Source organism: Otolemur garnettii, unplaced genomic scaffold (assembly GCF_000181295.1).
Source record: "Otolemur garnettii isolate 467f Iridium unplaced genomic scaffold, OtoGar3 scaffold00022, whole genome shotgun sequence".
Classification (NCBI taxonomy): domain Eukaryota; kingdom Metazoa; phylum Chordata; class Mammalia; order Primates; family Galagidae; genus Otolemur; species Otolemur garnettii.
In genome coordinates this window covers 22612886-22627307 of record NW_003852417.1, presented here as the reverse complement: position 1 = coordinate 22627307, position 14422 = coordinate 22612886, and the positions used below count along the sequence as shown (strand labels likewise).

At 38.0% G+C, this 14422-nt stretch overlaps 1 protein-coding gene across 2 annotated transcripts in view; it reads right to left on the bottom strand.

The window, feature by feature from the left end:
* The window catches only part of SPAST (spastin), a 62439-nt gene that overhangs the window by 26910 nt on the left and 21107 nt on the right, over positions 1-14422 (bottom strand). For both annotated transcript variants that reach the window (XM_003787512.3, XM_023511890.1), the window contains exons 4-8: positions 9778-9873; positions 4757-4944; positions 4026-4159; positions 3654-3747; positions 332-406 (exon numbers count right to left, since the gene is read on the bottom strand). In XM_003787512.3, the coding sequence (XP_003787560.1) occupies positions 332-406; positions 3654-3747; positions 4026-4159; positions 4757-4944; positions 9778-9873 (587 nt within the window). The remainder of the gene's footprint in view (positions 1-331; positions 407-3653; positions 3748-4025; positions 4160-4756; positions 4945-9777; positions 9874-14422) is intronic.

Sequence of the window (14422 nt, the reverse complement as noted above, 5' to 3'; positions counted from 1 at the left end):
CCATAACATACTGATTATTTAAATAAAGCCATAAAATAGAAAAAAATTAGAAAGATACTCAATATGCTAAGGTAAGCTCTTCTAAGGGAAAAATTTTACTATTTAATTTAGAAAAATAATCACAAAAACATTGTTAAATGTAACCAACTAAAAACATACTATGGAGGATAAGACATCTGTTTTCTTCATCTATTTCGGCATTGAGAACTAGTTTAAAAACTTGAGAAGTATATCCCAGCAAAAAGCAAAAATAGATAAGAATAATATAAAGTTTTTCTTCCTATTGTCCCTAATATCTCCATAGAATCCTCAAATTTGAAAGAATTCTTACTAGCATTGTCTTCCCATTTCCAGGTGGACCAAAGAGTAGTAATCCTCTGGCAGGAGCTCGAAGCCCTGTGAATAACTTAAAAATATATATATTAGATCACAACTATGATTCTAGAAATTATTTTTTCTAGGCATTTTAAGTATTATTTATCATCTAAAAACAACCTTTTTCAGTAGCATCCTTCCAAAGAGAGCTTTCTACCATTTTAAAGGGAAAAACACATAATCAGTAATTTAATATAATAATTAAAAACAGAAAAAACAAAATAAATAAAACCAGCTCCTCAGTGATAAAATGAAAGCACACTGGTTAAACAAACTGAACACAGGCATGTTCCTCTGCTGAGAAATCACACCAAAAATAATACTAAATATATAAAAAAGATTTATATATAAATCTTCCAAACAAAAATAGGAAAGGAGGTAATAGCAGACACAATACATTTCTGTAAGATGGAGAATAAAGTGTGGTAAGTTATTCAGCAGAGCTGACTGAGCTAAAACCTATGTGTCTGTTAAGCAAGCTGACGTGAACTAAAAACTCCAGGAAGGCTCAGAATTGGAGGCTTCAAGTACGACAGAAAGCAGGAGAGGCTGGGCTTAAAGGTTCACGCCTATAATCCAAGCACTTTGGTTCTTTTTTTTTTTTTTTGTAGTTTTTGGCCAGGGCTGGGTTTGAACCCACCACCTCTAGCATATGGGGCCAGCGCACTACTCTTTTGAGCCACAGGTGCCACTTAATCCAAGCACTTTGGGAGTCTGATGCAGGAGGATCACTGAGGACAGGAGTTCAAGGCCAGCTTGGACAACACAGCCAAGATCCCATCTCCACAAAAATTTTAAAAATTAGTGGGTTGTTGTGCCTGTCTATAGTCCTAGCTGCATGGAAGACTAAAGCAGGAGGATTGCTTAAGCCCAAGGAGTTTGAAGCTGCACTGAGCTATGATGATCCACTCCAGCCTAGGTGATAGAGCAAGACTTTGTCTCAAAAAATAAAATAAATAAATAATTAAAAATAAAATTAAAAAAGGAAAGCAACAGAATGGGCTGGGTGCAGTGGCTCACACCAGTAACTGTGGCACTCTGAGAGGGGAGTGGGAGGATCCCTTGAGCTTAGAAGTTTAAGAAAGCCTAGCAAGTAATCCCAAACTCAGCACCTGTAGCTCAGTGGTTAGGGCGCTGGCCACATGTGCCATGGCTAGTGGGTTAGAACCTAGCACAACAACAACAAAATAGCCAGGAACTGTGGTGGGCTCCTGTAATCCCAGCTACTTGGAAGGTTGAGGCAAGAGAATCGCTTAGGCCCAAGAGTTTGAGGTTGCTGTGAGCTCCATGGCACTATACCAAGGGCAACATAAAAGAGTAGGACTCCCCATCTCTACTAAATACAGAAAAAATTAGCTGAGCGTGATAGCAGGAGTCTTAGCTACTGGGGAAGCTAAGGCAAGACTGCCTAAACACAGAAACCAAAGGCTACTGTAAACTAGGTTGACACCACAGCACTCTAGCCTGGTGAAAAGAATAAGACTTGAGGGCAGTGCCTGTGGCTCAGTGGATAGGGCACTGGCTCCATATACCAAGGGTGGCAAGTTTGACATCTGCCCCAGCCAAACTGCAACAACAAAAAAATTAGCTGGGCATTGTGATGTCACAGCACTCTACCGAGGGCGACTCTATCTCTAAAAAAAAAAAAAAAAAAGAATAAGACAGAATAAGACTGGAATAGCTGGGTGTTGTGGCAGGCACCTGTAGTTCCAGCTACTTGGGAAGCTGAGCCAAGAGAACTGCTTGAGCCCAGGAGTTTGAAGTTGCTGTGAGGTATAACATCATAGCACTCTACCAAGGGTGAAAATGTGAAACTCTGTCTCAAAACAAAAAAAAAAAAAGAAAGAAAGAAAAGAAATTAAGACTTGACCTCAAAAAAAAAAAAAATCTCTAATTATTTTATTGGGTATGAGAAGAACTAAACTAGCATATCAAACCAGTGATTTCCTGTACTTAGAATGAGTACTAAGTAAAATAAAAACAGACTTGAAAATTATTCAGTAAATCCTAGTACAGTTGGTACTCACAGGTGATAAAATACCATAAAGGTAACATGCAAATGATTGAGACTATGGAAAAATAGAGCCATACATCTTTGTATATTCATTTAATAATGCATCCATCACAATGCACCACACAACTATATTTCCATTAGCTGTTGTAGATGAAACCATAAGATTTGAACGTTCAAGGAGAAAAACTGTGACTCAGAAGTGGGTCCTCAGATTTATTTTTGTAGTATTATTAAAACAGCACTCAATATGCAATCTGTGAATTGTAAAAATCCAAAACAGTGCTTAGTGTATAGAAAATCACATATTATCAACTACAAGATTACCTATATTCCTTAATGAATCTTAACATATGGTATGAAAGGATAGGTTCCTAACCACCACTCACTGGTTCTCTGTCTAATGTACTAATAGTACATTATTCTATAAATTATCTATATATAATTCTATATAGACATAATTATTAATAGAATAATTATTTTCTATTGTCTTCAAACTTTTTTTTTTTTTTTTTTTTTGAGACAGAGCTTCAAGCTGTCCCCCTGGGTAGAGTGTCGTGGCATTACAGCTCACAGCAACCTCCAAGTCCTGGGCTCAAGCGAGTCTCCTGCCTCCGCCTCCCAAGTAGCTGGGCCCACAGGCGCCCGCCACAACGCCTGGCTCTTTTTTGGTTGCAGCCATCATTGTTGTTTGGCGGGTCCGGGCTGGGGATTCGAACCCGCCACCTTAGGTGTACGTGGCTGGCGCCTTAGCCGGTTGAGCTATAGGCGCCGAGCCTGTCTTCAAACTTTTAAAGAATTATTCTTAGGCATGGTGGCTCATGCCTGTAATCTGAGCGCTCTGGGAAGCTGAAGCAGGAAGACCCTATCTCTACCCAACAGAAAAGAAAGAAAGAATAAATTTTTTTTTTTGTATATGTGTAAGAAAGAATTACTTTAATCTGAATTTCTCTTTTCATTAGTATGATTTCTATTTCTTAATTTTAAATCTCTCTCATCTAGATGTGGAGTATAATCAAAATTATACTCTACTACCCACTTTTTCTAAAAGTCTTAAGAATGGATTAGGAATCAGATATTCCTATATTCATTCTCCTTTCCAATAATAAATTGTCAACATCAATTGCTAATGTTTTGTCTTTTGAAAAACATTACTGTTACCTTTTGTGAATTAATCATTCTAGCACTATCCAAACATTTTTTTAACCACTACTAGGGATTCAGTAATGGATGATGTTATAGGAAAATGATAATATAAAGTTCTTACCTCAGGCCTCAGAGAAGGAAGAATAACAATTTCTTGTAATGCTTGTTTTGCCAACTCTTGACCAGCTATATCGTCAAATTTAACAGCTGTTCCACTAATAAACAAAACCTCAGTTAGTTCCGTAATAGAAATATGGTTCAGTTATTATAATATGAAGTTTAGTTTCTACAAAGTGTATTTTTATGTAAACTGTTAAACCACAGTTAAATAAAGCAATGACTTTCTACTTTTACAGTAATTGAAAACTATCATAAAAATCATGCATGTAAATCAGATAAGGTATTTATTATCTATTTCACTCATGAAACATTTTATAAACAAAATTCAAAACTAAAAATTGTAAAATACAACACTTTAAATGGCAAAACTTACTTGTCCACAATTTCGTTCATTATAAGGTTAGCAAGGTTGCTGTCCACATTTCTAAAATTCTTCAAGTCTTTCTTCTTTCGCGCAGCAGTTGTAGGAGTAGAAGGTTTATTTGTTCTATTTGTTTTTGGAGTACCCTTAAAGGATATAAAATTTTAATGTAAATATACAACCTAACATTTACATTTTTTACAAATGAATAAACCTTGAGTTCATAGAATTCAGGCTTTAAAAATAGTAAAACTGATATAAAAATCTGAAAATTGTACATGTACACCAAGGCAAAACTTCATTGACTATAGAACTATATTTGGTATGAAGTGGTTATAGAAGATTTTATCCACAGATGGTTTTTATGAAAGAAAAAGGCCCTATGATAACAGATTCATGCAGTTTGGATTCTTGTTAGAGTTATGACAAATCTCTACGTATGGTGATGTTATAAAACATTTATGTAGGTTTAAGTAATTTTGAAAATAAATTTCAAATGAAATATATAGCATTATATAAAATAGCCAAGGTAGGCAAAGTTAATATAAAATGACTAATTAGGGCCAAAAAAAGTTTCATAGCAATGTGCCACTGTGGACATAAAAGATATTTAACTATGTGGAAACTTACGCATTCTTGAATTATTTATTACAAAGTACTTGTGTGAAACTTAAACAAGCATAACATGATCAAAATTTTCTACTTTCCAAAGCATAGTAATTGAAGGTACTATCCAAGAATACCTTATGAGTAGTAATTGTAGGCCCAGGTGCCTGTCTCACTCCAGAAACCATGGATAAACCACTGAAACTAGGTGCTCTGTGGTGGCCTGAAAGACCTGTGGATCCAGTTTTCATAACTGTTTTTGAACGAGGCAGTGAGTTACTAGTGTGTGTTAAGGGATCTTTTCTTTTTGGAATAGCTCCACTTTCTAATAAAAAAAAAAAACACAGTAATTACAAAATTGTGACCAAACATTATAAAAAGTAATAATAAAAACAAATACAAATTTGTAATAATTCTTTTAAATTCAGGAATATTTTAAAATAAGATTTCAATGAGAAAATATACCAAAGTATTCACAAGAACTATCACTAGGTGGACAGGATTTTTCTTTTCATAATGTATATATTCTAATTTTCTTATAAAGAAAAATATTTGTAGTAAAAAGAAGGAACAACTTGATTTGGAAGATCAGGAGGAAGTAGTTAAGTTGTCTAGGAAATAGTGTCCAAATGCATAAGCAAACAAAACATTGTAAAAGCACTAGAGATAAGTTGTATATAAGGAAAGAATAAAAAAGCACTCTGTTGGCTCAGTGCCCATGGCTAGGGCACCAGCCACATACACCAAGGCAGGTGGGTTCAAAGCCAGCTCTGGCCTGCTAAACAACAATGACAACTGCAACAACAACAATAAAATAGCTGGGCATTGGGGCAGGTGCCTGTAGTCCCAGCTACTTGAGAGGCTGAGGTGAGAGAATCACTTGAGCCCAAGAGTTTGAGGTTGCTGTAAGCTATGACGCCACAGCACTCTACTGACAACATAGTGAGACTCCGTCTTTAAAAAAAAAAAAAGGCACTCTATTACTTTAGTTCAACCAAACTTTTATGACTAAAAAATACTGCAAAAGTCCACTACCTTTTCCCGCCAAAAGAGGTTTTAAAATCAGTCAGTTTCAACTGAAAGACTATAAATTTAGATGCACTTTTTAATATGCTAAGCACAAGCAGTCACCAGGTTGCAACTGAGATAGAGGTTTTAAATGTTTGTTCTTAAGTTGAATTTGTAGGTAAAGCTGGAATAGGTGCATTTACCTATTACCTGTAATAGTCTCTGTAAGTGTAAGTCATATCTCACTCAGATATTTGTGACTTGGGAACGTACTGTGAGAGTAGTGCATAAGCCACCTGTTTGTGACTTTGGGACTGCCTGTGTTTTACATGCTGGAGATAAATATTGCAAATTTTAATAATAAATATTTATGTAAATATATATTTACAGAATGCCACTCAGTCAAAAAGACTATTTGTCCTGTGACAGTCTTCCATATAAATGATAGGCTTTTAAATGTTCAAGTATCATTGCTTCTAAACAACATTTTATATACTACATATCAGACATCAGTATTTATATAACAATGTCTGCTGTGAAGACAAATGTTAAATCAGTCAGCAAATTAAGATTGGCCATGAGAAAAGCCAAAGCCTCCGTTTTGCTTTTGTCATCAAACCCCGTATATGGTTTAAGGAACTATTCAACTGTTTAAGAACCAGTTTATCTCAGGTAAGCTGTTATATAATTAAAAAGAGTACAAAAAATTCAAGTTTTAAAAACCTCCACATTCAGAATACACTAAAATGACGTTCTGACACTGAGTCTAAATTTTCAATTCACATGGTGGGACTAAAATGAGGACCTTAAACACAAGTGGACTGGCTCAGCGCCTGTGGCTCAAGTGGCTAAGGTACCAGCCACATACACCTAAGGTGATGGGTTTGAATCCAGCCTAGGCCCGCCAAATAATGACAGCTGCAACCAAAAAATAGCTGGGCGTTTTGGCAGGCGCCTGTGGTCCCAGCTACTTGGGAGGCTGTGGCAGTAGACTCGCTTGAGCCCAGGAGTTGGAGACAACACTCTACCCAAGAGGACAGCTTGAGGTTCTGTCTCAAAAAAAAAAAAAAAAAAGAAAGAAAGAAAAGAAACAAATGCATAGAAATCCTGCTAGGGCTTATTTTTTGGGTAGGTCTTATTTTCGGGGAAACACGGTAGCTATAACTACAGGTACCTGTCACAACAGTCAGTTAGTTTTTCTATTTTAATAGAGACAGGGTCTCACTCTTGCTCAGGCTGGTCTCTAACTCCTGAGCTGAAGCAATCCATCAACCTGGGCCTCCCAGAGTACTAGGATTATAGGTGTAAGCCACCGCACCTGGCTGATTTTTTTGTTTTTTTTGCAGTTTTTGGCCAGGGCCGGGTTTGAACCCCCCACCTCCAGTATATGGGGCCAGCACCCTACTCCTTTGAGCCACAGGCGCCCCCCCGTTTTTTTTTTTTTTAATATTTGCATTACTCTTATTGATTCAGCATTCCTAATCCAAAAATCCAAAATCTGCAATGTTATATTGAGCATTTCCTTAAACATCACTCAAAAAATTTTGGATGTTGGAGCATTTCAGATTTTGAGAGATACTCAACCTGTGTTAAGGATTTTGAAATAAGACCAAGTTTATTTTATTTATTTATTTTTGTTGTTGTTTTTTGAGACAGAGTCTCACTATGTCACCCTTGGTAGAGTGCTGTTGCGTCATAGCTCACAGCAACCTCAAATTCTTGGGCTTAAGCGATTCTCTTGCCTCAGCCTCCCAAGTAGCTGGGAATACAGGTGCCCACCACAATGCCTGGCTATTTTTTTGTTGCAGTTGTCATTGTTGTTTGGCACGCTCAAGCTGAGTTCAAACCCTCTAGCCTTGGTACGTGGCTGGCACTCTAGCTGCTCAGCCACAGGCACCAAGCTCAAGTTTATTTTATTTTTAAATGGGTCCCAAGAAGACAAAGTTATTTCTTCTTTTATTTTTTTGGCACAGCAGAAAAATACATACAGGATCATCTAGAATGTGTAATGAAGTAAAAGAGAACCAAGATAACAAGAGAAAGGCATATCAGCTTTTCAGGGCCAGAGAATTTTTACTATTTATCCTGGTAGGATTGTTAGGATCCAAAATATATATTACAGAAACTTAACTATTTACATGTGGTACAGTCATACTTTATTTTTTTTTTTCAGAAAGTTCCTTATGAAAATGTTAGCCCTTCACAGTTATGCTAAGACAAACAGGCAAAATACATCCATACTTGAAAAAGCATTTTAAATCAGACATAGAAAGGAATGGGAAAAGGAGTATAGCCACTAATTCTGTTCTGGAAGACCAAGTCAAAGTGAGAACTTCTTAAGGGAGAGAGAAAGCCACAAGGGAAAGAGGTCCACAGAAAACCGTTTACTCTATCTGTTCCCTATCAAAACCTTAAAAGTTTTATATTATACATAAATAAAAAAGGCAGTTTTCTTATAGCCTAAATGAAATCTGAGACTTCTCTGTAATAATCTGAACATAGTACTACTTATTTTAATTTTAGCTCTGGACATGAAATTATTGCTGCATAGTCAGCTATCCAATAAAGTAGCAGAGATGTCATAGAATCTAGGAAGAAGAGTACCCTAGTGAAACAAAACAAAAACAATTTAATCTTCTGTAGAAGCTAACACCCAAAAGTTTTAGAACACAGATTTAATCCATAACAATGTTCTAATGTTTCTCTTTCCTATGTGAAGCTTCAAATTTTTTCTAACAGGTACTAAAAAAATTCATGTACATACATAGTATATACGAAAATTGATATGCAATGAAAATTAACACATAACAAAAAAATGAAAATGTTTAATTCTGTGTCTTGGAAAAAAAATTGGTATGGCTATCCATAAAAAAACACAAAAGCTTAAAGTAACAGAAACAAATAACATTTTAATCATTTAAAAGAATGTAAGAGGCTGAGTACAGTGGTTCACACCTGTAATCTTAGCATTTTGGGAGGCCAAGGCAGAGTCACTTGAGGTCAGGAGTTCAAGACTAGTCTGGGCAAACTAACAAGACCTATCTTTACACAAAAAAAAAAAAAGCCAGGTGCAGTGACTTGCACCTGTAATCTCAGCTACTTGGGAAACTAAAGCAGGAAGACAGCTTAAGCCCAAGGGTTTGAGGCAGCAGTGAACTATCATCATGCTGCTGCACTCCAGCCTGGGCAGCAGAGCAAGATCCTATCACTTTTTTTTTTTTTTTTTTTTAAAGAGACAGAGTCTCACTTTGGCGCCCTCAGTAGAAAGCCGTTATCACTATTTTTTAAAAATAAAAGAGAAAGAAGGGTGGCACCTGTGGCTCAGTGAGTGGTGGGTTCAAGGTTGGCCCCCTGGCCAAACTGCAACAACAACAACAAAAGAAACTGCCGGGCGTTGTGGTGGGTGCCTGTAGTCCCAGCCTGAGGGAGGCTGAGGCAAGAGAATCACCTAAGCTTAGGAGTTAGAGGTTGCAGTGAGCTGTGTGAAGCCATGGCACTCTACTGAGGGTGATGGTGATAAACTGAGACCCTGTCTCTACAAAAAAAAAAAGAGAGAGAGAGAAAAATAATTTTTTCTTTTTAAACAGAGTTGTAGTCTGTTGCCCAGGCTAGAATGCCTTGGCATCAGCCTAGCTCGCAGCAACCTCAAACTCCTGGGTTCAAGAAATTCTCCTGTTTCTCCCTCTTCCCAGCACCTGGGATTAGAGATGCCTACTACAACACTGAGCTAATTTTTCTAGAGACAGGGTCTTGCTCTTGCTCAGGCTGGAGGCTGGTGTCAAAATCCCGAGCTCGAGCAATCCTTACACTTCAGCCTCCCAGGATGCTTAAGATTACATGTGTGAGCCACCATGCCCAGCCAGAGAGAAAATTTGCCTTCAATTTATAATCACAAAAACTGGAGGTTGCAAACTATGCAAATGAAGCATGATTAGAATGGCTATATATTACTTGTTACATAATTATACGCTATGAATGATGCAGTAAGTTTATTTTCAACACAGCCCTGTGAGAACATAAAAAATTAAACCTACCATTATAAAGTCAAATCAATATTATATTACAAAAGAAAGCAAATCAACATTATAAAGTAAGACTCTACCTTGCATGCAAACTTTGTTACTTTACATGTTAGTTAACCTAAACCCACCTGACTGAAGATGTCCATTGCGGCATGTCAAGTTAGTACTGTCATTATAGACCTCCGGTTGTGACTTGGTAAATGACAAAACTGGTTGCAGCTTCTCTATGCAACAGAGGGGGTAATAAAAAAAAAAAGAACAAAATAAACAAAAAATAAATAAATATAATGAACAAATAAAACATGCATGTGGAATGAAAAAATATTTACGGTGTTACAAAGTTGTTACAAGATTAAGATTTTGCACTTAAAATTCTTTAAAAATAGAATTAGTAAAAACTCAGACAGACATGAAAACAAGCAACAGAAATTAACATGTGGGTTCCGCACCGGTAGTACAGTGGTTACCTTGCCAGCCACATACACTGAGGCTGGTGGGTTCAAACCCAGCCCGGGCCAGCTAAACAACAATGACAAATGCAACAAGAAATTAGACAGGCATGTGGCAGGCGCCTGTAGTCCCAGCTACTGGAGACGCTGAGGCAAGAGGATCACTTAAGCCCAAGAGTTACAGGTTGCTGTGAGCTGTGATTTCAAAAAGAAATTAACAAGTGAATGGCTATGTTCATGAGGCAGTAATATATCATTATTATCACCAGAGAATAGTCACTGATTATCTAATATGTTCAAGTTACTGTAAGTTACTGTGCTGAGAGAGTATCATGGAGATTTTTTTTTTTTTGGAGACATAGCTCACAGCAACCTCCAATTCAGGCTCAAGCAATCTTCTTGCCTCAGTTTTTCTATTTTTAGTAGAAATGGGGTCTCACTTTTGCTCAGGCTTGTCTTAAACTCTTGAGCTCATACAATCCACCTGCCTCAGCCTCCCAGAGTGCTAGGATTACTGGCTGTATGTATCACAGAGACTTAAAAATATTAATATTGTTTCTACTATGTAGACATTTACTAAATATAATTGGCAACTTATAATACATACACTTATGGATTTTTTAAAAAGTCTGCATAGGCCAGGAGGAGTGGCTTATGTCTGTAATTATTCACTCTTGGGAGGCTGAGACAGGAGGATCCCTTGAGCTCAGGAGTTCAAAGATCAGCCTAAGCAAAAGCGAGACCCCGTCTCTATTAAAAATAGAAATATTATCCAGGCATTATGGCAGGTGCCTGTAGTCCCAGCTACATGGGAGTATAAGGTAGGAGGCTTGCTTGAGAAGTTCCAGACCAGCTTGACTGAGCAAGAGTGAGACCGGTCTCTACTTAAAATAGAAATTAGCCAGAGCGTAGTGACACATGCCTATAGCCCCAGCTACTCAGGAGACTGAGGCAAGAGGATTGCTCAAGTCCAAGAGTTTGAGGCTGCTGTGAGCTATGATGCCACAGCACTCTATCCAGGGTAAGAGAGAGACTCTGTCTCAAAAAATAAAAATAATAAAAAGACTGCACAGCACAAAAGAAAGAGAACACTGAAAAGGCTTTACAGAGGAAGTGGATTATGAGCTGGCTAGGATTTGAAAAGACAAAAAGGAAGTATGTTTCAGGAAAGGAAAATAGAACATTTTTTTTATTTTTTTGAGACAGAGTCTCACTTTGTCACTCTTGGTAGAGTTGTAACATGAATAATACCTCTAAAAATGATCCAGAGAAACTGGCAATAGCAGCTGTCTCTGGGGAGGTGAAATGGGTATCTGGGATAAAGAATGGGATACTTCATACTTCTAAAATTTTACATTTGCTCACACTTTTTAAATAAATCTATTAAAAACAAAAAGGATTATGTCAACCCTACTCCCTACTTCAAATAACAAAAAATACACCCAAGATCCAGGTCTCTAAGTCTAACACTTGAAGGCCAGGACGGTAGCAGTTTGATTCTCTTTGCCACTCTATACCAATGCTACACTCTATTCCCCCATTCAAACAGTCCATGGCTAGTCGACATACACTCTGTTCCACCACTTACTAGTAATATGACCTTGCATTAGCCTCAAGATTAAATAATGTATATGAAGTATACATGTACTCTGTGCCTCATCCAATATATGGGTTCAATTTTTAGAACACTTATTTTGCCTAAATACTCCCAAGTCATCATAACTGATTCCTTTCTTATGTATTAGCAAGTAAATGAATACAGGTAAAAATGGAACACATATATATTAACTCTTAAACTTTCACAAGCACTTGGCTTATGCAACAACCACACAGGCCTTTGGAACAGGTTAAAGAGCAGCAACCCCTTTTGACAAAACACAAAGTGTGTTTACCACACAGCTTTCAGATCCCAGAACTAGCTGTTACAATACACTTGAGCTTTTTTTACTGGTTTGCTAGGTAAGCAATCTGAAGCTAAGCAATCAGATGCTAGGTAAGCCATCTGATTTTTGTCAATGATAATGCTCTTTAAATTTTTTTTTTTTTTTGTAGAGACAGAGTCTCACTTTATCGTCCTTAGTAGAGTACTGTGGCATCACAGCTCACAGCAACCTCCACTCCCGGGCCCAGGTGATTCTCTTGCCTCAGCCTCCCAAGCAGCCAGGACCACAGGTACCCACCACAACACCCGGCTATTTTTTGTTGCAGTTTGGCCGGGGCCAGGTTCAAACCTGCCACCATCAGTATATGGTGGGTGGCGCCCTACCCACTGAGCCACAGGCACCACCCATGATAATGCTCTTTAATCACCATACTGAAACAAAAAACATTCCTGTGGTAAAAGCATAAATTAGAAAACAAACTCATTTGTAAAATGTATTCTTCATTAATTAGTACTCTCTTCAGTGAAATGTTCGATAGCAGCGGCACCCACAGCTCAGTGGGTAGGGCGATGGGCACAAAAACCCAGGCTGGTGGGTTCGAACCCGGCCTGGCCAGCTTAACAACAACTGCAACAAAAAGATGGCTAGGTGTAGTGGCAGGTGCCTGTAGTCCGAGCTACTTGGGAGGCTGAGGCAAGAGAATTGCTTAAGCCCAAGAGTTGGAGGTTGTTGTAAGCTGTGACACCACAGCACTCTACCCAGGGTGATAGCTTGAGGGTCTGCCTCAAAAAAAAAAAAAGAAAAGGAAATGTTCAAAAATTTCACAGAACTTTCACTTCACTAAAGTTTAATCCTTAGTTTTAACAATAACAAAAAACTATAGAACTTTTTAGTTTACAGAGTTTAGATTTATATGTGTAGAAACACACACACAGGGCAGTGCCTATGGCTCAGTGAGTAGGGTGCCAGCCCCATATACTGAGGGTGGTGGGTTCAAACCCAGCCCCAGCCAAACTGCAAGAAAAAAATAGCCAGGCGTTGTGGCAGGCGCCTGTAGTCCCAGCTATTCGGGAGGCTGAGGCAAAAGAATCGCCTAAGCCCAGGAGTTGGAGGTTGCTGTGAGCTATGTGATGCCATGGCACTCTACCAAGGGCAATAAAGTGAGACTCTGTCTCCACAAAAAAAAAAAGAAACACACACACACACACGTTATAGTAGTACAGTGCTACTCAGAACCTTCTCCCATTCATTTTTGCTAAAGAAAGTAAACTTAGACTAATACTTCCTTCTAGAATAACTATGGTTGTATAGATAAGTCAATAATTAAAATAGTAATCTTGCTTCTTGACCTCTCACACCCAGCCTCCATACAATCATCTGAGTGATCTACTGAAAAGGAAAATTTCACCCTACAATTCTTCTATCTAACAGGAGTTTAATGGCTTCCCATTGCCCAAGCTTCTTCATGTGACAAACCAGGCTATCCATGGTCTGCCTACATCTCTTACACATGATCAATTCCAACTTCATGCCTCTACCAACACCCTCCCTTACTCACCATGCTGTCTCTTGCTCCTTGTTCATGCTGTCAATTCTTCCCAATATCTTTTCTTGCATGCTTTAATAAATTCTATTTATCTTTTTAAATCTGCACTTTAGGTTTTACATCTTCAGGGAAGCTTTCTCAGACATCTATTTTCTATACAAAATATTTGTATACCCCACTCCTGTATTAATGATCATTGTCTTTTCATATGTCTATTCTCCTACTATGAGATCCTGAAACAGAGGAAAATTTTATCCAGTCTATCAGTAAATCTGTTTGTTCAACCTTCAAATATGATCATAATCCAAACCACTTCTTACCATTTCTCCTGATATTATCCTGATTCAAGCCTCCATCATTTTTCTCCTAGGTTACTCCAACAGTGTCCTTCCTCATTCTCTCTGGTTCTAATTTTTGGGGTTATTTTTTTTGGAGACAGAGGCTCACTTTGTCACTCTTGGTAGAGTGCCATAGCATTACAGCTCACAGCAACCTCAAACTCTTGGGTTTAAGAGATTCTCTTACCTCAGTCTCCCAAGTAGCTGGAACTACAGGCACCTGCCACAACACCCAGCTATTTTTAGAGATGAGGTCTTGGTTTGGCTCAGGCTGGTCTCAAACTCCTAAGCTCAGGCAATCCACCCAACCCACCTTGGCTTCCCAGAGTACCAAGATTATAGATGTGAGCCACCATGCTGGCCTTACTCTGGTTCTACTCTTAGACTCTATATTTAACACAGCAACCAGGGATCCTTCTAAACTTGAAGTCATATTATATCATTCCTTTCCTAAGAATCCTTTTTTTTTTTTTGAGACAGAGCCTCAAGCTATCCCCCTGGGTAGAGTGCCATGGCATCACACTCACAGCAACCTCCAACTCCTGGGCTCAAGCAAG